The 27,199-nt window shown below is 43.7% G+C and overlaps 1 protein-coding gene across 1 annotated transcript in view; it reads left to right on the plus strand.

The window, feature by feature from the left end:
* The first annotated feature begins 399 nt into the window (after positions 1 to 399).
* mlphb (melanophilin b) overlaps positions 400 to 27,199 on the plus strand; it is a 251,531-nt gene continuing 224,731 nt past the window's right edge. Inside the window, exons 1-2 of the mRNA XM_084311402.1 lie at positions 400 to 462; positions 5,456 to 5,621. Coding sequence (XP_084167528.1) covers positions 5,494 to 5,621 — 128 coding nt within the window. The 5' untranslated portion in view covers positions 400 to 462; positions 5,456 to 5,493. The remainder of the gene's footprint in view (positions 463 to 5,455; positions 5,622 to 27,199) is intronic.

Genomic DNA, 27,199 nt, shown 5'->3' on the forward strand with positions numbered 1-27,199 from the left:
TTACCTTTAGCTGCCAGAGTTGTACCCTTCCTGCTGACTTGTTGTACACTTGTACAGCACTTGTCGCTTTGGATAAAAGCATCAGCTAAATGACTGTAAATGCACAAGTGCTTATGATGCCTTATAATGCTTTAGGAGGAGCAACACTCGATGTAAAGAGTTACCATGTCTTCTATGAAACGGTGTCTTATTGTAAGATGCATTATAATAAGTCACAAGTTAAACTATGGCTCATACCGGTGATCAATGTGAACCATGATCTCAAAACATATTTCAAAGCAGCCCAAAGCACAAGACCTGACCTTCTGGAGTGAGGCCAGGGAGGCGGGGAGGAGACTTCTCCCTGGTTAACTAGACATGTGATTAGCATTGCTGTCGGCTACTTAGCTCTGCCCTGCAGTTTGCCTGTCAGTATTCCAAGGGAATAGTGCCCATGGCTACATAGTCAACGCCAAGGTCAAGGTAAGCCACACCGCTCATTATTACTAGCACTAGAAGCAACAGCACTACTCAATACTGCTACCTATGGAAGGTTATTAGATGGATAATTGATGGTGAGATTCTGATTATTTTGACTTTGGCCCACCTAAAGTCAAATCTTTAATCTGCCCATGACTGCATCTCAACAGAGCAGTTAACTCCACTTTGTACTGCTCTTTCAATGATGTCTATGGGCAGTGTTATGGTATCTTATCACCAAAAACAGTCGGTTTTGTACTAGTATACTGTGACATGGTTGTATATTAGAGCCATTCCGAGTGCACTTACAGTATGACACTTTGAATCAAATGAGGGAGAAATTCAATTCTCATAGTGCCTGATAACTCTCTGAAGCTGCAAAAGTGAGGTAGTACAATTTTACATGAGAGTAAAGCAGGGATGAAAGAAAGAAAAAAAGTCTCAAGACCTGTTCAAAGTATTTGTTCTGAAACACTATTGTATGAATATGTTTCTAAACCTGTTATCAAGTCCAGTCTTCCTTCTGTAAACATGAGACGTCATGTGCACCTGTCTAATGTTATGGCATAGCAGCAAATGTAATACATATAAAGCTTCTAAGAAGAGACGGGACATCGCTTATTTAAAATGATTTCTCTTTGAAATTGAAGTATTTCAATGAAATACTGCTGTTCTCTAAATAGTGCATACTAGAATGGAATGTCAAATAACCCACACCCTCTAAGTAAACAGGGCCTCTGTCTATAGTACAAGGCATTGCAATTCCCTTCCTTAAAGGGGCAGTTCACCCAACATTTTAAAACAACAACCTATTTTCCCTCTTACCCGGAGTACTATCTAATCTATCCATCCAGATCGTTTCGGTGTGATTCACCTAGTTTTGGAGATATCTGCCGTAGAAATGTCTGCCGTCACCCCAATACAATGGAGCTGAATAGCACTCGGCTTGTGGCGCTCAAAGCACCAAAACATATATTTGAAAAACTCAAATTTGTAAAGTACTGAAATAAGTGACAATAAAGGAATCTGAATCTGAATTTGAATCAAAAGCAATGTCTCTTTCCAGGAATCATGACCTACTCATCAACTACTTTTACCAAAGTACACCCCCATTAATTTGTATTATTCATTGAATGGTAAATGGCAAATGCTGTATTTATATAGCGCTTTTATCCAAAGCGCTTTACAATTTGTTCCTCACATTTTACCCATTCACTCACACATTTACACACCGACGGCAGAGGCAACCATGCAAGGTGCCAACCTGCTCATCAGGAGCAATTAGGAGTTAAGTGTCTTGCTCAAGGACACTTCCACACGCTGCCCGGGAGGAGGAGGAATCGAACCGGGAACCTCCGGATTATCAGACGACTGCTCTACCTCCCAAACCACTGACATTGAGTGCCATTCAGCTCCATTGTATTGGAGTGACCACAGATATTTCTACAGCAGATACAGTATCTCCAAAACTAAGCAAATCAAACAGAATCGCAATAATTGATATTAGATATTATTCCGGGTAAGGATAATTATTTTTTTATTTTGGGTGAAATACAACTTTAACCGTGTGATTTGAACTGTGGGAAACTTGTCTACAATATCTTCTGTCGTTGAATGAATACAATGTGTATCAACAATTTGGTACTTATGACACATGTGCTCTGTTCCTTCAGAGCCATACTGGTATGCTTGCTCTTGACATTAGCAGCCTAGCGGCAGGAAGACAGAAATTTGGTTACTGCATCATTTGACCTTAATTCAATGGTCTGTGAAAAACAAGACAATTACCTGATGGTCCTGAGTTTGTGTGTATGAGTTGGTCCAAGTGCACGCAGCTTGCTGGTCATATGCATGCGTGCGCACCTCGGTTTGTCTGCACGAGTGCAAGTTACCTCATCTTCGGCAACTAAATTAATCTATTATGAAGCCATGGGATAGAGGTTACATTTCACAGGCTCCAGACAGAGACCTCCTCTGACTCCATTGCAGTGTGATGATTGAGTTGTGCTAAGGCTTGCTAGGCCATAGGATAGTTGTGTGAGAAGACTGAGCAAGAAGCTGAAAGTTGCAGAGGAATTGGATTGAATTTAAACCTTTATTTATTTATTTAAAGGGCCACTTTGCCAATTAGCATAATTAATCCTATCATTCTGTTGTAAGGACAAAATGCTTGACAGTACAAATATCAACAGGTTATCAGAAGAAATGTGATTTATGTGCACAATTCGGTCCAGGTTCATTCATTTATTCTCACAAAACAGTAATCAGTGCCTCTCAATGCCATGAGTGATGTTCATTTGTCTCTTGTCATGCTGCTTCTATACTTAAAGGAACACACCAACATCATGGGGGGGGGGGGAACGACATAGGGCACAACGACCAGGTAGGGGAGGGGGGGAATTGGCATAATGACTAAATTATGATGGGGAGAAAAGCATAGAAATTCAGGTGGAGAAAAAGAGGATACAAAAATATATAATAATAATAAAAAAGTCACACACAAGTCACATTTAGATATTACATGCTGTCAGTTCTTCCATCAGAGGCTCAGACAATACATTTGAGAGGGAAAATTGGGCTTCCAGCCAATAGATCACTATATAAACTGGTCAGTATTTCAAGATGGGCACCAAATAGTAATCACAGATTTGGCGGTTCCCGGCTGTATATGTACGTTACGCTTTGCTTGCTTCATATCACAGCCAGGCAAGCAAATGTAGCATCCTGAATATTCTTCTATTATTCAGAAGTGCTAACGTAACCTTCTACTTCCCCTTTGTGCACAAAGACATCATTGATATTCTCACGAACAATGATGCGAGTCCCTCCTTCTTCCACCGACCGAAATATGGATTATAAACGGCATTACTGGATTCTATTCTACAATCCTTTTCCCTGTGGAGCTAGTAGGCGGTACCAGCAGGGGGCGCGGTGGCAAGCAGAGAGCGTACGAGAGCGACGGAGAAGGAAGCAAGCCAACTGAGACAGAAGTGCGAGGAACCAGTCTCTTCGGCAGTGAACTTGACCATGAACAGTCGCAACGGGCGTGTGCTCTGGAAGAGCCCTGTTGCAGAAGTTATGTTGAAGGGCCCCGTGGGATAGCGACGGGTGATAGGAAGTACTTGCTAGTTGACGTGATATCCTAGAAGTACCAGCGATAGTGTGTGAGCAAACGGTACAGAACAAAGCACTAACATTCATAATAGTCGGGTTACAGTAGTAGTGTGGTGGTATAAGTAGCGTGTGGCTAACAGCATATCTGAGTCCATAGTAGTCGGGTTACAGTAGCAGTGTGTCGGTATAGAGTGCGAGCCTAGATACATGCGTGGACCTACAACCAGTCTGCTCCGGCTGCCTGCAACCAGTCTGCCCCGGCTACCTGCGACCAGATCTGCACCAGGCTGCCTGCAGGATACGAGAGTTCGCCCCGTCCAGCAGAGGTCGTCGTCGCCCCGCACACGCTCTCAGCCAGCACTGCCTCTCTGCTCCAGCTCCGCCTGCTAGTGTCCTTGCCGAGAGTGCTCGACGCCATCTTGCCTCCCGGACAACAGTGGCGCGGCGAGGCGGCCATTTTGGATGAGTATAAATGAGCGTCTATGCTCCGGAGTCTTACACCGTACACCGTGTGGTGCAGCCCGCGGGCGAGTCACCGTTGCTATTACAGTTCATAAGGGGAACCCCAAACAATATATGCCGGCATTAAGATAGGACTTCTGTTTGGTATTTTGTGGGCCCACTGGTTGATTTCTTTCCTTTTATTTAAGTGTAATAACGTGTATGTTTATTTATAGTAAATTCCCATTCAGTGAACCCTTCTATTCCTTTCTCATGTCCTCCCTTCTTCCCCCATAGTTGGGAGTACTAGAGCAGTATATGTAAACCCTTAGGGAAGGTATTGGTACTGTGTCTAGCCCAGACGTGGGCAGCACTTAGTCTGTTTACAGCGAGAGCACTTGGTGCCTAGGGCGTAATTACATGAATACCAGACTGTAACTATTGTGTAACGATAACAATGGTGCAATAATAACAAACTGAATGGGAGCACGGTGTGTGTGTCTTTTACTGAGCCTAATCCTAACCCTTTTTGATGCGGGTAACATATATACTATTAATCCCTTCCTATTCAACCTTCCCTTTCCTACTGTAAGGTTTCTAGGGTTTACGAGGGAGGGTACTGCTTGTGGGGGGAACCAAGTTATTTATTTACAATCCAGTCACTAGGTGTGGGAGGGTGCTAGAGGAGTAACTGGGGGGAAGTGAGAGCGTGTTGGGGAGTACTGCTGACCGCCCTGGACGGGAGAGGAAGACCAGAGTACCGGACCAGGTTCGTAAATCCCGGGCCCCATACACTCCCACTGCCAGCCTCCAGTTGAGGCTCCGGACCCAAAGACGGAGGTGCAGCTAGCCAGAGTTCTACTGTGTCTCGCTACCCAGTGACTGTGCACACCCGTTCCCACGAAGCAGGGATAATCCACCCTGCTACACAAACATAGACTGAAATTTACTTTAGATCACTCTGGAATTTAATTTGACTTACTCAGAAGCATTTTATATTACATAAACATAAAATCCAGACCACTTCTTTGTCAAACACTTACCCTGAAGTTATTGTTTACTGGGCGCTGCCATGATGAATCGAATGTGACTTGGATGTATATAATAGATTTTACATTCAAATCAAGATTTCAGCCCCCAGACAGACTCTCCTAAACAGACAGACTCTCCATTGACATTTTAAAAGGTTTGAGAAATGTATGATGAAATGCTTCAGAGTATGTAAAATGTAATTAATTACATGAAATATTGTTGCCAAAAGTTTGTAATCAAAAGTAAATTGTTCATTTGCCCATTTATATGAAGAAGCAAGCAAAGCGTAGCAGTACACATACTAGCAATCACGGATTGGTCTCTCGATATTATCTAAAGTTAGACAATGTTGTAATTCCTACTGAGTTCTACTGACATCCAAATGGTTTTTCTTCTCATCCCACTGTAGCCCAACGCCAGTCTGTGTATTGTGGTATCAGGTTCATCATGCTGCCAGGCACAACCACAGGGAAGAAACTGGATCTTTCCAGGCTCACCGATGAGGAGGCCAAACACGTATGGGACGTTGTCCAGAGAGATTTTGACCTGAGGAAGAAAGAAGAAGACAGACTTGGGTAGGCAAAACTAAATGCTGTCATAAAAAAGCTTGACTGTCCACAAAATTATTTTCTTAAAGTGCACTATGCAGTTTGGGGAGAGACATTTGAGAAGTGAGAAAAATATACGGTATATTTGAACTAAATAAACAAAGGGACATTGGGTCCCTTGGACACTGTTTGAAGCTAGAAAGCTATACCTGAAAAGTGATTGTGTCACTGTTGTTTACAATGGCATGTTTATAAACATTAAGCATTGTGTATAGGCCTATATCTAACTCACAGTGTAAGAATTTCTTTTGTTTTGATTTATGATGACATACCAGAATAATTCTAAGCATTACATGTTTTGTAAAGTAACTGCAGGCTCTGCAGTTCTCGTCTTGTCCTTTTAACCTTGGAAGTAAGAAACAAGGCCTCTATTGACGAAATGGCCAAGTTTTTACTTCTTTTTTATTAGATGTTTTATGCAAAGTGGTATAACTAATTGCATCAACCCAAAACAGTACAGTATATACTCTAAACATTCAATAACAAATTCAAAACACATTTATTACACAGTGTTAAGCCTCCCCTCCGCATTGACCTACAGTAAACCACCTCAAGGGCTAATGTATGGTAGATCTCACAGGGTTAACATGCGTGCAAGGTGGTCTCCAGTTCAACAATGTCACACTTAATGTACCGTCAAATTGAGATGAGTGTTTTGGCTTTGTAATGTCAACAGTGCGTCAATGAGCCAAGTAAAACATTTGCTGTTGGGCATCTCTTCATCTCACTCTTGCTATCTTGCTATGTTCATTATTTCAATTCCATAAAATTGTTTGATACAAAATCTAATTTAGAAGATTATTATGTATTATCAGTTCACCTCCTCTGTATAGTGCACTTGCGGCCCATCTGACATAATGTCTACTGTATTATTCTGAGTAAATACCTCCCATTGAAGGTACACTATGGAACCATGTAGGGTAGATTAGGGCCTTTGCTGGTTCAAATAGCTTTCTCTGCATGAGATGTGTTAATCTGGCTCATTTTAATTGCCACGCCTGTGGTCTGGGATTAGAAGTAGAGGGTTCTTAACAGAGTCACACAAAACAAAATCGTAATCCACAGGCTTCCGCCTCTTTCTTTCAATCAGTATTTGTGAACATGAACCACCCTCACTCAAAGCCATAAACCTGAGATGAGAGCCAAGACCTGAGAGCCTATATGAGCAAAGCAGAAGCACTGGGCGGTCGAATGGGCTTTGAAGAAAGAAATATAAACTTTATAGGTGGTGTTTAGTTTCAGAAACTGGAACAAAACACAAAATACCTTTACTCTATGGTAGCGAATAATAATCCTCCAATAGACAAAATCTCAAAGCTAATTGGAAGGAGCAAACTCAAAACGCTTTAGCAAACTAAATGTATCACTCAGTTGATGCAACTTGGCAGCAAAGAAAAGCACAGTTTTCATCAATGAGTTATTCATCTCTGGTGTCGCATTAGGCTCACTGTAGTAGTGTGTAGTCCACGGTGAGTGAGCAATCACATGACCTGTCCGGAACCTGCACGTGTGATGCCAGGTAATCGGTCTGTTCCTAGTGATCTGCTGTTTTCCCCTGCAGAAGATGGACTCTACAAGCGGGCTGTTTCTACTTTTCAGCATGTTAGCAGGGATGAGACGTTTTAAATTACAATTTATCATATTATAGTATTATATTGCTATTTAGGGATGCATATTGGGCCAATACCAGGCACTTCACCAAAAAACAATGCTGATTTATTTTGCACATAATCTCAACTCTAAATAGTTTTGCGAACACATGAATTTATTTAGACAGTTATTGAGTGCAAATGAGTTTGAATATGGCCACCAGTGATGTCATAGGGGGAAACTGATGTGTTGTGTTTATTACAGCAAATGCTTCTTTAAATTAGATGTAGACAAACATTTAATTTACCTAGACTGGCCCACCACAATCCTCCACGTACACACCAGCCTTTAATACCGCCACTTACAGTATAGGCTCAGCATAATGGATCAATACTCTAGGGCAGGGGTATTCAGACTTGGACAAGTCAGGACAAAAAAATATTTCTAAAAGAGCCTGGAGCCACATTACAAAAAAAACCTGTTCCTCAACCAAACCAACACCAGGCTACTAATAGGCAATTTACAAGCTATGAAAAAGCATGATCATGTAGGTCTACACTGGTGCCCCCGCCAAAGGAACTGTGCTGTCACCCTCCACACCCCCGACTTCTGCTTCAACTGGAGTATGTGCAACCTACTTTGCTCTTAGTCGTTTTACGAGTCTGTAGTAGCCTCTTTTTTGCCACGGGGAAAAAAATACATTCAAGTTTAAAAACTTAAAAGACATTAACAAATTTAACAAGCTGGTGAGGAAGGCTAGCTCCATAGTGGCAGACAAATGGACAATCTAGAAGTGGTTGTGGACAGGAGGATGAAGAAGAAGCTGGATGTTGTGGGATATTTGTGGATATCCTGAAGAAGAATGTTCTCAGTCAACCGAGTCAAGATAATAAGGTTTATTATCCAGACAGATAGAAATATACATAGTACAAGAGAGAATGGCTGAGGGGCTCTCCCCAGGTGATCAGCTGAAATGACCCAGGTAAAGACCCGGATTTATCTTGGGAGGAGACTTATATAGTTAATAAGGGGGGGATGTGGTCCCATTTGATAGCTCAAATGGGGGGGGGGGGTACAGCTTTGGGGAGAGGGGCACAGGATTGGGGAGAAAGGGGGGGGGGCACAGGATTGGGGAGAAAGGGGAGGGGAATGTCTTATTCCACAGAGAGGGGGGGGGCACAGGTAAGGGGACACAGGGGAGGGGAATATCTTTATATGAGAACATTATATTATACCACAATACTCACTTTTCTCTATTATAATGTGGGTGAGATTAATGTATAATATACCAGGGTTGTTTGGAACAGGTAAAAGTGAATAGGTATGGTAAAAGAATGGGACCGATGTAATCCATCGGTTATCAGATAATGAATAAAATAGAAAACAATTAAAATAATGAACATTTTGGCCAATGTGATCTGTTGGTTGGCATAACAGTTTAAAATAGTATTATTTATATACATGATTCATGACATGATCGACTGGACTGCGGTCTGTGTTATTTTGATATCAGAGATGTGGGAATAGATATCACCCTTTTCTTTTATTAATAATGGTCTGATTTAACCGCTCAAAATACCTATATCAATGATTGGTCCTCAACTCTGATATCAAACAACAATTAACATAATCATTAGAAGCTATAGCTGTGCACATATCTTGGCATACCTTCAGTCATTCATGACGTGACTCAGGGGAGCTAATGTCATGGTTGTACATACAGGCATAGTAATAAACCAATTAAATACATGTGAGCACTGTCTCTGTCTGGTCAGAGTGCACAGGGTGAAAACACAAAATCGTGTGCATAATTATTAGGAATAGGATTTACACATAAGCATTAACCTAGTGGCTAATGTGTACAAAAACATTTAAAACCGTTAATCTAGTGGTTTGTATAAAAAACTGATATAAAAGGTGATTATGATAATCGTAATGCATTGTTCTGTGGTGCATACTATCAATGGTCGAAACAAACAAACCAACTGGTTCTGCCTTGTTTAACAATACCATTTTGCAATGTGACTCTGTGATCATTTCTCATTGCCATTATAAAATTGGTTAATGCAATCTTACTGATTGTATTTCATCATATTCCTAGTCAATAATTTTCCAGAGACATATGAACTCTGTGAAACAGTTCTTGTTTGTGAATCTGACAGTTGCTGTGTTGTGTTGATCATCTGTTCTCGGTCTGTCGTGTGGCAGGGCCAAACAGTAACACAGTAAAAATTAAATACATACATAACAATGTGGACAATGTGTGTTCAGAAGTCTCTTGGTCCACAGGTCTCTGATGATGTGTCTTGACGATGCAGTCGGGAACATTTACTGGTCGCCGTCCATTCCCTGTCAAAGGTCACCTGTAGCAGTGGGGCGGTCAACTATAGTGGCCTTGCAGACTCTTTCCCTGGAGTCTATGTTGTTCTTCACCACCATCACATGTCTGCCATTGTGCTCACGCTTGACCTTTATCAGGCCTAGAGACATGGCTGTAGGGTGGTCTTGAACGTGCTGTGTGGTGGTTGGTCCCCCCGTTCCTCGTCATCGCGGTACTAGAGGGGCGAGGGCCCGCCTATGTAGTGGCTAGTCAGTAGGACGCTCTCTCTCACACGGATGGCAATCTTGTCATCGGAATCCATCTTGATGGTCAGGGCTCTGGTTCCCTTCTGTAGATGGTCTGCCGCGGGCCGCCGGGGTGAGGCTGCATGTCGTCCTTTCTGTCTCTGCTCCCCTTCCTTTGGGGACGTCTGTGTTGTGTGGCTGGGTTGGATGGCGGCTCTCGCACGGTTGCTGTCGTCGTCCTGGTTGTGTCCGCAGCTCCTTGGCGGCGTCCCTGGTGGTCCTATGCTGTCGTGGGTCGCTCAGGTCGCTGGGTTGTGTTCCTCTCTGCCTGGTCCTGCCGTCGTTCGTGGTTCAGGTCACGCGTCGTCTCACTCCTTCTCACTTGTCGTGTCCTCTCACCAATATGATCTGAGGATGATAAAATTGCCTTAGAAAACCTCTTCACATAAATGATTCAACGCCTTTCTGCTAAAGAGGAAAATCATTTTGGGATTAATTCAATTCATTGTAAATAAAATCACTTAATTGAAAATAGGAAATGCAAGTCAATTGCATTAGCAGTGATTCCTTATGTCAAGAAGGTCACATTCACTACAATCTTATCAGATCTTGTATCTAACTAGATCTTACAGCATTAGGCTTTAAATACAATTTTAAATGAATGGCCAAAGTCTTGAATCAGATAAAATAGCTCTTTGTCTTTATAGTCTGTGATGTTAAATTGAAGTTGATCTTACCTGTGCGATGGGTGTGCCTCAGGATACTTACCTCGTCACGCCTTCTCTGGCGTTCTTCACATCTCAGTGTGGCTCATCATAGTTTAGCATGGGGAAAAACATAAAATCTAGGCAGCCAGTTAATTTTGCATGAAAAACAATCATTCATTTTCTCGTCTACTCTTAAGTAGCATTAATTTAATTACCTCTAATACACCTTGTGCATTTTGATAATCATTGTGTAAATGATTATCCTGCTTCCAACTGATACAAATAAATCTAACCCTAGCTAACCTTACTGTTGCGGCAGTAGACTGTCATAGACAGATAGTGCCGAGGGGCTGAGCGATGGAGTTCAAACAATTGACGCGCGACATGAAATAACTCCGTTCCACGTCCAGGAAATACTTTTAAGGCATTTATTCTTTCGCTTCATCATGAGACAAACAAAATACGATTTGCACTTTGCGGTATTGCGTTATTGCGGTCAAAAGATAATATGCTCTCCTAACTCTCACCCCCTCTCTCCGTGAGCTGTCAACCTCTGTGAACTGTCAAAGTGAAAAGGTGAATGAAATTCCATAAGACGCTCCCATTAGCGCCACACCCCCGTGAGCACGCCCACCACCTAAAGTGACAGTACAACTAATAATACAACACAACTAGAATACTGAATCATAATAAAGAGACCTCCATTACGGCGCCTACATACCGGCCCCTAATTATTCAAATATAATAATTACACAATTGTAAAATATGTAGGTGCCTACAAGAAAAAACATCAAATTATTCAAACAATAGTTCTTTTTCAATACCGGCCCCTAATTACTCAAACAATAGCTTCTTTCGTTACCGGCCCCTAATTATTCACATGTAATAACTATACAATTGTAAATTATGTAGGAGCATACAAGAAAAACATTAAATATAAGGCACGATTATTGACAAGTTTTTTCTTTTTTTTCGATTTTTTTTTAATAATTTTCTCGCAAATGTCCTTTTCTTCTTTCTTAATCGTATCCTAGGGCCAGAGGTTACTAGCACATAGCCTTAAGGAGGGATCTTTATGATCGCTAGGTCAGTCAAGTCAGAAAAAACAAAACTGTAATCCAAAGTGGCAAAGTCAGTCTATGGGTGTATATCTATGCATCAGTCTATGGGTGTATGTCTATGTATCAGTCTATGGGTGTATATCTATGCATCAGTCTATGGGTGTATGTCTATGTATCAGTCTATGGGTGTATGTCTATGTATCAGTCTATGGGTGTATGTCTATGTATCAGTCTATGGGTGTATATCAATGCATCAGTCTATGGGTGTATGTCTATGTGTCAGTCTATGGGGTTCAATGAATATGAACATCTAATGTCCTCATGGCTCTTCCGCTTCCTGATGAAGTTCATTTTCTGAAGTTCTCACGGCTCTCTTTTCTTTTCACCTCTCTTTCCTGTTGAAGGCAAACCTTTTGTCTTTGAGCCGGCACCGCTTCCTCTTCCTTGGACATCTCTTCGTTTTAATTTGGCTCTTATAGCCACGGGGCATTTCAGAAGTAGTGTCATCGTTTGCTTTGTCCCTAGAGTCAGTTGTGTATGAATCTTCAACTGGCCATTTCGATTTTGGACTCGCCAGTGCTTCCTTCTTTGATTCTCTTTTAGCTCTGAATTTCTTTCCTGTATCAATGTTGTCCTTCGATTTTTCCTGGGACACAGGCTTGAAATCCATGTGATGGTCCTCAGAATTGTTGCTTTCAAACTTAATGTTATTGTCTACGTTTCTGTCACGCCGCCTCGCTCTCTTGGAAGCAACAGAATCGTCTGTTCGCTCTTCTTTCTTTTCCAATTTTCGGTTCAAATCCTCTTGTAGTTCTTTCTCTGAAGTGGCAGCTTGTCTGTCCTCTGCTAGGTTTGATTTGTCTCTTGCCAAACTCCCGTTCTTTGGACGATTCTGGTTGTCCAATTTTCTTCCGAGAGGTCCGTTCACAGTCCAACCCAACACAGTTTTGACTGCGTATGGACCCTCGTCCACACTCCGTATAACTCGCCAAGGCTCCAATGCCTTGGGAACGTTGGCTCCTATCAACAGGTCAATCCCAGAGTCAATCTCAGAAATGTAAACATGTTCCAAGTGAGGCCATCTTCGAAGGTCTTTCTGTCTCGGAATGTTGCCTCTGTGGACTGGCATGCTTTCCTGTGTGTAAATGTCAGGGAGTTCATAAAACCAGTCACCATCTAACGCAGCCACTTCCAAGTCTGAAATAATGTGGCTTTCAACCACTTTCTCCTGGCCCATAGTCCTAAGGAGAATACTTGTTCTTCTTCCGGTGACGTTCAGCTTGCTCATCAGCCGCTCAGTGCAGAAAGATGCTGAGCTACCGGGATCCAGGAAGGCATAGGTAGTCATTGTAACATGTCCTTTTTTAGATTTGACCTGTACTGGTACTATAGAGAGTGTACAGTCCTGCTCACCGGCCCCTGTAAGACCACTGGATTGTACAGAGATCGGAGCACTGCCCACTGCTGTCTCCGATTCTCTTTTGGCTGGCCTTTGATCTGTTCCCTCCTCCTTGTGGTACATGTGAAGTACGCTAGGGTGCCTGAGATTGCATACTTTGCAATAGAGGCGTTGCCTACATTCTTTACTCAAGTGCCCAATGCACAAACAGCCAAAACACACATTATGATTCTTCAAGAAGCCAATCTTCTCGCTATGCACCCTCCTTTCCAATAGAGAGCACATATCCAATGTGTGTCCACCTCCGCAAAACCAACAAGTCGTTGTACTAGATGAGCTTCTCTCCATCTTTGTTCCAGGTTCCTCTTTCCTTTCAATTGTTGCAGTGGTGGTAGCATAGCTACTTTCCTTTGCCCTTGTATATGGTTGATTGCTGGACTTCCTCACATCCTTAGGTGCTGCTGCTGATGGTGTGTCCTGTATATTGCCAAACACTGGATCACTTGCAATTTTCACCTGTCGTTCAACGAAGTCAACAATGTCAGGAAATCTAGCTATATGGCCACGCCTTTCCTGCAGGTCACAGGCCACAGTTCTCCATATGTCTCTGTGCTTGTAAGGTAATTTTCTAATGATGGCTAGCATGTTGGCAGACATGTCCAACTCGTTCATCATTTCCACTTCTTCCATGGCGTTGCAGCATCCTCTCAAAAAGAGACTGTATGCTTGCAGAGCTCTGACATCTTCTGATTTTATTGGTGGCCATGAAAGAGCCTTTCCCATGTAGGCAGAAGCAATTCTATGTCCATTCCCAAAGTGCTCATGTAGCAAAGCCTTAGCTTTCACATACCCTCGGTCATGAGCCATATGCTGACAGCTTCTGACAAGCTCACGAGGCTGCCCCCTAGTGAACTGTTCAAGGAAGTACAGGCAGTCCATATGGTTGTCAGTCTTCTGTTCAATGCTGTGCTCGAATGACTTTATGAAGGTGTGAAAATGTAAAGGGTCACCATCGTAAATTTGAATGTCTCTTTTAGGCAAGAATGAAAGAGACTGTTGTTGGACTAGCAAAGCTGTTATTTCATTCTGTTTCTCTAAAACAGTGATTATGTTGCTGCTGCTGATTGCTTGTTGTGGTGCAGGGTGAACGCTTTGGTGCTGAATCCGTGGCTGTGCTTGAGGGCACTGTAACGTCCTTTGTCCCTTGACCCCTGTGTGTCTTGACAATTCGGGTTGTGGTTGTAGATTTTGATCTGTGGTTGTAGCGGTTTGTGCTTCAGTACTGAGTGTCTGAACATTCCTTTGTCCTCTTCGGAAATAAGAGCTCATGCCATCAGATACAACAGACATATTAGTTGAAATACGAGATCCTCCAGAGCCTCTTAGCACATTGACTTTAGCCGCTGCTGAGGCTATTTCCATGTCAAGTTCAAGTTGCTCCTTCTTCTTTCTTAGTTCCTCCTTTTTCTTCCTTAGCTGTTCCTCTTGCTCTTCTTCCTCTTTCCTTCTTTGCTCCTTTTGCTTCCTTAGCTGTTCCTCTTGCTCTTCTTCCTGCGTTCTTAGTTGTACCCTTTTCTTCCTTAGCAGCTCCTCTTCTTCTTCTTCCTCTTGCTCTATTGCGTGCTTATCTTTTAATAGCCTTTGTTTTGCAATTAGAGCGGCCATGTCAGATTCAGCTTTGCGTGCGGAAGACGTGGTTGAGATGTTAGACCTAGGCCCAGCAGAGCTTCGATAGGCTGAACCTCTGCTTCCAGAATTTGACACACTGTCACTTGGTTTGATTTCATCATCATCATCAGCTTTAATTACATCACAGTGTTCATCGGGTATTTCAACAGGAGTTACTTGCTGTGATACAGGTATGGGGGAATCATGTACACAAACATTGGCACTTGTACTGTATTTTTGTCTCCCAGTTTCAGAAAGCCACTGCCTTACATCATCCGTGAATCCCTTTTTGCATTTTAATATTGTTTCAAACCATTCGTTTTGTTTTTCATGTTCCTCTTCAGAAATTAAAGAGATTACAGATTTGTGTAACAGAGTGGTATCTTCAACCATTTGGTTCAAATTGTCCAATTCAGACTGCACCTGTGAAGCATCGTCATTATCGTCCATAAGCTGCTTTAATACCTTCATAAGACCTTTCATTTTGCGAACATTTGCGTGACGTTCACTATGAAGTGTCTCCAATTTATAGGCCATGCCTTTGGCAGTGAGTTTAATTTCTCTTTTCTTCCCATCCGTTTTTGATGAGCCATTAGTATCAACAATTGATCCTCCCGATGCCATTTTTCAATGTGCTCAGGTGCAATTATTCAATAATCCACAGTCCTCTTTAATGAACAATCAATCCATCAATCAATTAGCTGCCGCTTAGGCCGCGCAACGTCCATGAGCGCAAGATGACGCAGCCAGTCAACAAACCGATCCCCAATGGACAAGCAAAGTAACTAATTCACACTGTGTTCTTTAACACGAAAGGCTTCACAGTTGAATAAAACAATTTACTTAGCTTCTTATTGCTGGTCTGCGTGTCAGGCTTTCAGAAGTGATGGCGCGCTCCTCCAGTGCAGCACTGCGGTCAAGTGAGCCGTCTATGATCCAAGCAAGATCAGCGCCCTGAGGCAACTCGAGGAATCTGTGATGTCAATATTGTTGATTTCCTTCTTATCAACGCTTTTGTTTGCTTGCTTAATTAACTTTTGACTATGTTGCGGCAGTAGACTGTCATAGACAGATAGTGCCGAGGGGCTGAGCGATGGAGTTCAAACAATTGACGCGCGACATGAAATAACTCCGTTCCACGTCCAGGAAATACTTTTAAGGCATTTATTCTTTCGCTTCATCATGAGACAAACAAAATACGATTTGCACTTTGCGGTATTGCGTTATTGCGGTCAAAAGATAATATGCTCTCCTAACTCTCACCCCCTCTCTCCGTGAGCTGTCAACCTCTGTGAACTGTCAAAGTGAAAAGGTGAATGAAATTCCATAAGACGCTCCCATTAGCGCCACACCCCCGTGAGCACGCCCACCACCTAAAGTGACAGTACAACTAATAATACAACACAACTAGAATACTGAATCATAATAAAGAGACCTCCATTACGGCGCCTACACTTACTGTCTTGCATTTGTCCTAATAAACTAACCTACACTGTAGCACTCAACACTTTGATGAACATTGTTACTCAGCTGATAGAGTTGTGCCCTTTTTGATGTCCTGTCATACAGAACCTGTGAGTCGCTTTTGGATAAAAGTGTCAGCTAAATGACCAATGTACGTGTATACCTTGTACATTTAGATAATTGTGCTCCTATTTGTTGGTTTTGATATTTGCAGTCATGGAAATGTATTAGTTTGTTAAAAGAAGAGTCATGCATGTTATTGGTTATAAGCAGAAAATAGAAGGAGGAGATTGCAAGTGAAGTTGTTTTCATCATTAATCTTTCATCTCGGGCACTTCTACTTTGTCTGGTTTCATTCAGAAATTATATCTCTAATTCGTGTGCCTTCTTGAAAATAGATGATGAAAACACTGGTTAGTTATTTTGTTAGTATGGGAATTAGGTAGACTTTCATGACTGCAAATTCATCATTTGTGTCTGATTCATGTTAAATAAGTGGTTCTCTGTTGTTATTCATTGTCAGGTGAGTCCACCAAGCCTGTGGTCAGAGTGCAGGCATTTGCATTGCTTTGTCTCCCTCACGCCATACCCTGTTGGTTTCAAGTGCCCACTCTGAATAGCGTCTGTTATCGTCTTCGTTCCTGTAAAAGAAATTTACATGTGGGTGTTTGGATGCAGATTTGTTTTAAATGGTCAATCGATTGTCTCTCAACTCTACACCATCTTCGGTTGAGTCTCGTGGTAACAAAGAGAAAATCTGCATCTAAAGCGATACTTCCTACTATACTAAGTATAGTGAAGATACTAAGTTGAGTCCCTATTCTATGCGAGGTTTGAGGCTGTGAATAACAACACCAGCCTACAAACCACGGCAATGGGGGGGGGGGGGTCTGCTGATGGAGACTCAGTGTTCAGGGTAACAGAGCATGAGGTGAGACGGATCTTTAAAAAAGTGAATATCAGGAAGGCAGCAGGACCGGACGGCATCCCCGGCCGCGTCCTAAAAGTCTGTGCCGACCAACTGGCCCCGGTATTCACTGACATCTTCAACCTGTCCTTGGAACAGGCTGTCATCCCCACCTGTCTGAAGAAGTCCACCATCATCCCTGTACCCAAAAAATCTACGCCCGCTTGCCTCAACGACTACCGCCCTGTAGCCCTCACCTCCATAGCCATGAAGTGCTTTGAGAAGCTAGTGAAGGGCTACATCTGTTCCTCCCTCCCCATCAACCTGGACCCTCTGCAATTTGCATATCGCCCCAACAGGTCCACGGAGGACGCCATAGCCCATGTGCTGCACACAGCAGCATCACATCTGGACAAGAGGCAGGGGAACTATGTGAGAATGCTGTTAATCGACTACAGCTCAGCATTCAATACCATAGTCCCCTCCAAACTCATAGCCAAGCTCAGGGACCTGGGCTTGAACTATGACCTGTGCCAGTGGGTCTTGGACTTCCTGACGGGCAGACCCCAGGTGGTAAGAGCCGGCAACTGCACCTCCTCATCCATCACGCTCAACATAGGGGCCCCCCAGGGCTGTGTTCTGAGCCCCCTCCTCTACTCCCTGTACACACATGACTGCGTAGCACAGCGGAACAACAACACCATCATCAAATTTGCTGATGACACAGTAGTGGTGGGCCTGATATCTGCCAACGACGAAAGGGCCTACCTGGAAGAGGTAGAGAACCTGTCACAGTGGTGTCAGGAGAACTGCCTCTCCCTGAACGTCAGCAAAACAAAAGAGATGATTGTGGACTTCAGGAGGTCGGGGGTCAAGGACTACAGCCCCCTCAGCATCGACGGGGCACCGGTTGAGAGAGTGAACAGTTTCAAGTACCTCGGAGCCCACATATCCGAGGACTTGACATGGACCACACACATTGACAGTGTTGTGAAGAAGGCACGACAACGCCTCTACTTCCTCAGGCGCCTAAGGAAGTTCCAAGTCAGTCAGAAGATCCTTAGGAACTTCTACTCATGTACAATAGAGAGCATCCTGACCGGCAACATCACCTCCTGGTTTGGGAATAGCACTGCACAAGACCGTAGCAGACTACAAAGAGTGACACGTTCAGCCGAACGCACAATTGGAGGGGGGCTTCCCACCCTCCAGAACATTTACATCAAGCGGTGCAAGGGGAAGGCTAAGAGAATTATTAAGGACTCGAGCCACCCGAACAACTGCCTCTTTGAACTGCTGCGGTCAGGCAAGCGATACCGGAGTCTTAAGGCGAGCACAGAAAGACTCAGAAGAAGCTTCTATCCCCAGGCCATCAGGCTGCTAAACGAACAATAATCGCTAAACGAACAATAATCACTATGCAACAACCATCAAATGCACACAGCACACACACCCACACGCACACACTCACTCAAACAAACAACACACTGCAGCACCCACTCTCCACACTTTAGATCACACAAACACACTTACACTTTATATTTATTGATAAAGGATTTGCACTACAACTCGTACACCTACTGTGAATTGTACCTAAATTGCACCTCGTCCCATTTCTCCATTTCTGCCTTGCACTATATAGTATTGTATATTAGTACACTGCACAGTATTGTATATTGTATGGTAACTACGTCTATTCTGCATCGAACATTGTACATATGTCTAAACTGAACACTGTGACCTCTTTTTTTACTTCTAATTTTACTATGTTATTTTATTTCATACTTTTCTTGTCTTGCACAGTCTCTGGAGCGCAACAGTAAGAAGCATTTTGTACAAAAGTATTCTGTACTTCTGTATGACAACTATTAAAGAAACTTGAAACTATAGGTGTGGTCAGAGTCCTCTCTAGGCATTTGCATTGTCTTTCAACTCCACATCGTCCTCAGCTGGTTTGAGTGAGTGTTTAAACACTGCTTTGTAATTCAATTTAGAGTTAACTCAGTCTGCCTCTCCTGTAAACACAAAAAACATGTTAATTTTCCCACTCCTCTAAGACCATTTTTGAGTGTGTTCTCTTTGATTTTGAGTTCAAACACACATCATCTAGTCTTCATCTTATACTGGGAGTAAGTGTGTTACTCATAAATTGTGTTGTGTTCAGTTATGATGTATGATTTTCTATGGTACCCCGTATCAAAAATGTGGGAATTAAAACATACACTGTTTTATTAAAATAGAAATGATTTGTTGAATAAACATAGCATGTTTGCCTTATCATTAGCCTTGTGCACATTTCTAAGATATAGAAACCCATTTATGAGGAGTGAGCCTGCCTGCGCGCCCACAGATACATTTACACATCTGAAACAGGCATTGAGTTTAGCTTTCTGTGACTTACAACGTGTACAGTAATGAAAAACAATCACTCAAGCGATATGGGATAGCTGTAGTTTACTGCAAATGAAAAGATAGTTATGTCATGCATCTCAAGGTTTGTTTCATACTCACCGGAAAAAGCTGCCGTGTTCACGTTGGATCCTCACAGTTCAGTTCAGTTATTGAATAACCATATTAACTTACCCCCTTTTGTGCCCATGTGTATTGTTGTAACTTAATAGGCCAGGTTAATGATTATGAGTTATATTACATATATGTTAATATCGATTATTGTTTACCTTTGAAAGAAGAAGTGGAAGTGGAAGAGTGTTTGTTTATTCTAGTCAGAGATACTATTATTTACATTAGTCACCACAAGAAATACAAGTCCCAGGATGCATTGCACCTGCTACCAGCTGCGTCCTTTTAGGTGATTGACAGAGAGCGTTTTATGAATGAACCTGATGAGAACTCAACTGTAATGTAACGTGCGCTGAAGATTCTATATAAAGTACAACCTATTGGAATCCGACGTATTGGACAATCTATTCTTTTGGACAGTAGTTATTCTACATGTATCTTTAATCGAATAGTGGTTCCTGAGGCTGTAGCACATTACGTGTCGTCAATGCAATGCTCGGCTCGTTTCTCCGGTGGTCTGGGACAATGCAACCCTGGAAACACTCTTCTGCATCGAGCCACAGCAACTCAACACTTTCCAATAGCAGTGCGCACATACATATACAAATAAAACATATACTACACGTGGATTTTGCGCACCCTCGGCCTCGGGCACACCAAACTTTACGTTCGCCCATGGATAGGCTCACAACAAAACCATAACTCCACGGCGCGCATAGCGTGACGTCATCGCTCCAAGCGACGTTCGTGCGTTCCCATTCGCCTCGGAAATAACGCTTTGCAATCCATGCAGTACTAGTTCCGCGAGCTCTCAATAGCCTGGAATTTACCTAAAACCAGCGTTTTGTAACCGAATGAACGTCACTTGTGCATATGTGAAACGGAAACAAATAGAAACGATAAAACTATAATTTCCAGCCGGACGTTGCATGTCGCGCGAGTTGTACCCCAATGTTATTCCCATAATGTTAACTCGTCTCTCAATGCTCGGCGCGATATCAGTCGGCATACTGTGCACATACAAACGAGACTTTAAACAGACAAACAAACATTAATACATACAAAAGAGACTTTAAACAGACAAACAAACATTAATACATATAAGTTAACGTGTGTATATATCTGACTGTATTGGATCGCTGTTCGTTTAGTCGACCAGCACCCGCTGCGACAAGGCTTGGTTACCCTCGGTTTAACTATATGTTACAGGTACCAGGATATGGCACCTGATAGCAGAGATATGTTTAACCTATGAAACAGGTTGTAGTTAATCATTTGACAAAGGAAAGGTGCAGACACGATGTTATTGACTCTGGCTCCTCCCGGTTGTATATTTCAACAACATTTATTCATTCAATAGAATAATCAATCAATCATCATCATCATTGTATCATCATTGTATCATCATTGTATCATCATTGTATAATCATTGTATAATCATTGTATCATCATTGTATCATCATCCAGTTCAATTAGTTACATTACTTCAATACATTCAATTATAATCCCATACTTGTTATTAATTCAAACGCATATTCATCATTGCAACACACATTCTACCCTTTTAGGATACCCTGGTTCACTTCAATAGCATTTTCCTTTTAAATGTAGTTATCCAGTATTATATACTGTACATTGTGATTACTTATGTCTTTATACATATTTGGCGTCTTAAATATAAGCACGTGAGAAGAGAAACATTATCCTGTTAACCTCTGTCTAGACATGTCTAGGCATGTTGGAAGGGACCATAGTATGTCTTTTAACCAACACTGTCATTCTCATTGTCTGTCAAACAATTCCTTAAATCACCAATAAGTGTTACCTTTATCATCAGTCACTTATCATCAGTCATATCCACTATTCTCTAGTATACCGAAATACCTCCACACCTCAGTGTTATCCATAGTTGTGTTCCTGTCTCAAGTTCTATTGAAACTCAAATGTGCACTGAAAGTACATTTATATATATATTTGTATCGGGCCGTTCTCAACCCTACTAGGAATTTGCTAAACCGTGACCATGGTATAACTCAAGGGAATAGATTTATATTTACATTTAACTGAGGGCGCAATAGAGAGAGAGAGAGAGAGAGAGAGAGAGAGAGAGAGAGAGAGAGAGAGAGAGAGAGAGAGAGAGAGAGAGAGAGAGAGAGAGAGAGAGAGAGAGAGAGAGAGAGAGAGAGAGAGAGAGAGAGAGAGAGAGAGAGAGAGAGAGAGAGAGAGAGAGAGAGAGAGAGAGAGAGAGAGAGAGCATGTGGTACAGCCCCGGTGTTTAGCTACCTTCTTGGTAGGGTAAGCTAAAGTACTTTCCCTCTAACCATCTTGTACACAATATACACATTTACTACACAGCAATTCAACCCAACACAGTATGTATTTCAAAACATAAACCTTTATAATCCCCTTGGAGATACTTAACTTCGACACGTTAGTGCTTAAATGGACAATTGTGTTCCAACACTATTTAAATGTACCAACGAAACGTGGCGCCATCAATAGACGGTCTGCTTCTCAACCACGTTACCTGTCGTCTTAAACTTCTTAAACTTGACTCAAACATCGACAATAGTTACTTCATTTGAACCCTCGACATTGCATGTATCCTTGTTAACCTTTATGTGTGTTTTGTAGTATATTACCCACCTATGAAACAGGTTGTAGTTAATCATTTGACAAAGGAAAGGTGCAGACACGATGTTATTGACTCTGGCTCCTCCCGGTTGTGAGGCTGAGATTGCCTCGTGCGTTCCTAAGCACACAGTAACGGGTCCCTGGAAGGCGAAGTCACTAAACACCAGTCCTATACCGCCACCTATTGACCAGATTATGTTAATGTCTCCCATTACATATAAATGACTCTTCTAACTTGTTTCTGATGGAGGTAATCCTGTACCCATATGTTCACACTGTTTTGACACATAATCTAAAGATATTAACATGATACCACTTCTAGTGGGCATCACACACTCCCTGACCTTAAAAAAATGGCTCCTGACATTTCCGAAAATCACTAAATACACCCATCCAATATCACCCTCAGGCGTGAACCCCTAACAAACTTCCCATGGGCGGACCGTGGGTGACAGCTGGACGGTAAGCATACTGGCCATGTTGTGGAAGGCTGTAAAAAATTGAATGCAACCATGGTATTACGAAGGGTATCAATTGATGTGGTAGTGGACTGTGGTGTGGTGCGGGCACCATCGGTGGCCACTGTACTACTGAATTCACGGTCACCTTGTTCTGCACTGACGGTTCACCTAGCATATCATACGTGAGACATTGTTTAGGCCTTCTGTCACGGGCAGACCTCCTAACCTCTGACTGGACCTGTTCTACCGGCGAGAGTGGAGGGGTTCGGAGATTGAGCTGGGCTACGGGGGAGTGAGCTTGGGGTTGGGGTTGGGCTATTGGAGAGTGAGCTTGGAAGTGGGGTTGGGGTATTGGAGAGTGAGCTTGGGAGTGGGGTTGGGTTATTGGAGAGTGAGCTTGGGAGTGGGGTTGGGGTATTGGAGAGTGAGCTTGGGGTATTGGAGAGTGAGCTCGGGGTATTGGAGAGTGAGCTCGGGGGGTCTCCCTTTCTTCTTCTTCCCCTGATTCACTAACATCTCCCTCCGGTCTGGCCAAGACAGGCAAATTCCCATCCATGTTTCCTCCCCTGTCGTCTTCACTCTCAGGGCGCAGGCCTGGCATGACTTCAGGTCGTCGTTCACGGTGTCCAAGTGATCTTTCCTCTGTCCTTTCAACAGGTATCCTTAGCCAGTATCCTCTGTCACTGTCATCATCCGAATCACTGTCATTGCTGTCCCTTGTCTCTACTTGTCTTTGTGTGTCTGACATTCTTCCCTGTCTTGGTCTGTCATTCGTTTTCTTCGCAGGGACAGTTCTGGCTGGTGGTGGAGTCATTTCCACGGGCAAATCATTTACCAGCAGCAAGAGATTTCGGTGTAGTGTTCTGGTCTTTTTCTGGTCTCCATGTTCAAGGCAGACAATGTATACTGGACTCTCAGCGAGCTGGCTTTTGACCACGTAGATCGCCTTCTCCCAGTACGATCTCAACTTGCCTGGTCCTCCACGCTGATTGAGGTTTCTCACCAGAACTCTGTCTCCTGACTGCAGCACTACTCCTTTTGTTTTCTTGTCATAAGTTACTTTTCCTCTTGCACTGGACTTTTTGCTATGTTCGCAAGCAATCCGATAGGCTTCAGACATCTTCTCAGCCCATTGCTCCGCGTATCCTCTGGGTGAGTACGGTTCCTCTTTCTTCGTTAACCCAAACAACAGGTCAACGGGGAGGTGTGGATGACGACCGTAGAGGAGGAAAAAAGGTGAGTAACCCGTTGATTCATGTTTGGTACAGTTGTACGCGTGTAACACATGCAGGAGGTGGTCCTTCCACCGCAATTTCGCATTTTCAGTCAATGTCCTCAACATCTGTAGTATGGTCCAATTGAGCCGCTCCGCTGGGTTGCTCTGTGGATGGTAGGGTGATGTTCTAGAGTGGCCGACCCCAGACAGCCGTTGCAGTGCTTGGAACAGTTTATTCTCAAATTCTCGACCCTGGTCGTGATGTAATTTCGAGGGATAACCGAATTTGGGTATAAAGTCATTAAAGATACGCTCTGCAGCTGTTTTCCCACTCTTGTTCTTGGTGGGGTATGCCTGGGCAAACCTTGTGAAATGGTCGATCACCACTAGGATATACTCATACCCTCCATGACTGGTTTCCAGATGTAGATAGTCGATACACACAAGTTCTAATGGGAAGTTGGAGGTAATGCTGCCCATGGGAGCTCGGACATGGGTGACCGGCTTCTTAGACTTGATACAAGGACATCTTCGGGTCACATATTCTTCAATCTCTCTGGACATGAAAGGCCAGTAGAATCTTTCTCTTGCGAGGTGGATCACTCTTTCTGTTCCAACATGACCCATCTCATTATGTAGATGTTTCAGGGCAAGTGTTCTATATTTTACAGGGAGGACCAACTGTTGGTATTGATTGGTCTTTCTGTAAAGGAGATCATTTTCAATATGTAATCTGCTCCATTCATGAAGTAGCTTTCGGGTTGCTGCGCTTACGGTTCTTCGTACGTCGTCTGACAATTTCGTGTTCGACTCTTTCAACTCCCTGATCGTGTTGATGGCTTGGTCCTCTTTTTGGGCCTTCACCAGTTCATCGTGACTGATTGTTTGTAGGTGTGGGTGAGACTGCTGGTTTGAGTCTGGGGACGCGATGTTGAGCGCCGCAACCCATGCCACGTCTTTCCTTTCAGCTGCTTGGCTTCCTTCCCACGTTGCTCGTACTGCTTCATTAGAGAGCTCTTCTGTGCAGGTCCTTTCATATCTCTCCATATCCAGGGGAAGGCGGGAAAGTGTGTCTGCATCTATGTTGGACTTTCCGGGTCTGTATTTGATGTCAAACCGGAAGTCTGCCAGTTCTCCAACCCACCGATGACCGACTGCATTGAGCTTGGCAGTACTCATTACATAGGTCAACGGGTTGTTGTCGGTGTAGATAGTAAAGTGTGGGGCATAATACAGGTAGTCACGGAATTTCACACACACAGCCCATTTCAATGCAAGGAACTCCAGTTTCCCACTGTGCATATGGTAATTTCGTTCGGCTGGTGACAATGTTCTTGACCCGTACCCGATGACTCTCAGTTTTCCATCTTGCTGTTGATACAGAACAGCTCCCAGGCCTTAGTCGGAGGCATCCGTGTGCAACCTGAAGGGTAGGTTGAAATCAGGATATGCCAAGACAGGGGGGTTTGTGAGAAGGTCAATCAGTTGTTCAAGTGCTCTCTGCTGTTCCGTGGTCCACTCTATGGGCTCTCTGGAGGGCAACTGGGGGCGTTTGATGTTCTTACTCCGCGCTGGGGCTGGGGTCTTTCCTGGCTTGATTTGGAGTAGCTCGTAGATGGGTCTGGCAATTCGGGAAAAATCCTGAATGTATGAACGGAAATATCCCAGGAATCCTGTTATTTTCCTCACTTCGCCGACAGTTCTGGGTGTCTTACTTGACAGGGCTTTCACGGCTTCAATGTCTCGTGGGTCTATCTTGACCCCTTCTGCTGACACAAGGCGACCCACGTATCTGACTTCTTGCTTGAAGAGGTCACACTTCTCAGGTCTCAATTTCACTCCGTGACGTTGAAGGGCTTGGAGAACCTTGCGGAGGGTCTCTACATGTTCTTCAAATGTCTTTGCGTAACAGAGTACGTCGTCAAGATACGGGATACAGCATTCGTCCCTGAGGGGACCTAGCATCTCCTCCATGCTCCGTTGGAACGTTGCAGGGGCATTCGAGAGTCCAAATGGGATGCGCACCCACTCGTAAAGACCCCAAGGAGTGATGAAGGCGGTGAAGGGTCGTGAACCCTCGGCGACGAAGCCCTGGTGGTAGGCTTTCCCTTGGTCTAGGATACTAAACCAGGTATAGCCTCCAAGCGTGTCAGTCAGGTCTTGTATTCTAGGTAGTGGATGACGATCGGGCACAGTCTTTTTGTTCAGGAGGCGGTAGTCGATGCATAGCCGTAGGCTGCCGTCCTTCTTTCTGACGCAGACTACTGGGGCAGAATATGGAGACTTTGACTTGACTATCCAACCTTTCATTAACAGTTCCTGTATGTACTCTTTTACTTCTTTAAACAGTGGCTTTGGTACTGATGAGTACGTCTTCTGGACCGGGACAGTATCATGGAGAGCGATTGTCATCTGCAGGCTCGGGATGCACCCAATGTCACCACTGTCTTGTGCAAAGGACCCAGCCTCTTCACAAAGCATCCGGTTGACTATTGTCTGTTGTTCGTCGTCGAGGTGACTGAGATCGACGGGGGGTTTGAACAGGATGGAGCTGGGCACAGCCGACGTTGTAGCAGCACGGTTGGGGGGTACCGTGGGCTGGGAGATTTCAGGTGAGTAGGTTGGGATGGGGGTTTGCCGTGGGGAGTCTGTCGTGATGACTTTCCCAACACAATGGATGCTGCCCAGGGCTGTCTTCCTGGAGACAGTGACGTTATGCCTTGTGTTGTTTCCCACAGGCACGGTGACATACGGCTTCCTGGGGTTTTGCGCTTGCAGCAGGCCTTCTCCAACATCCAGTTCTGCCAGCGCTAAACTGCTGTCATCTGGTTCGAACAGGAAGGTGGGGTCAGACAGGTCCACGTGGGGGGGGATTTGGCACTTGACCCAGGCCACTTGACCGGCGGGGATGACAGTGGCTTGTTTACCTGTTCGTAGGTGACCAACCTGGACAGGGGGTCTGTCAGTCTGGATATAACTCACCAGGAGTTCTGCCTTCTCGGCTAGTATCACCATGGCATTACAGAGCAGGCTGGTGAGAGTTGGGATCAGTCTTCCAGGTTGTTCTTGTATCATCACTTCCAGCACATTAAAACCCAGTAGGGGTCTCTCAAGGACAAGGCTGCTTACAAGGAAAGGCACAGTGATTGACAGGTTAGGATCTTCATTCCCCTTTAAGTTCACCGTAAGGGCCACCCAACCATCAAATGGGAGGACCTCACCGTTTACCGCGTAGACTTTCAACTCCTCTTCTTCTTCGATGATTTCGCTAAGGGGTCTGACTGGCATGTCAGGTAAGTATCTATTCTTCCAAGTTACATTTACATTTACATTTAGTCATTTAGCTGACGCTT

Source organism: Notolepis coatsorum (genome assembly GCF_963971535.1).
Source record: "Notolepis coatsorum genome assembly, chromosome: 3".
NCBI classification, from domain to species: Eukaryota; Metazoa; Chordata; class Actinopteri; order Aulopiformes; family Paralepididae; genus Notolepis; species Notolepis coatsorum.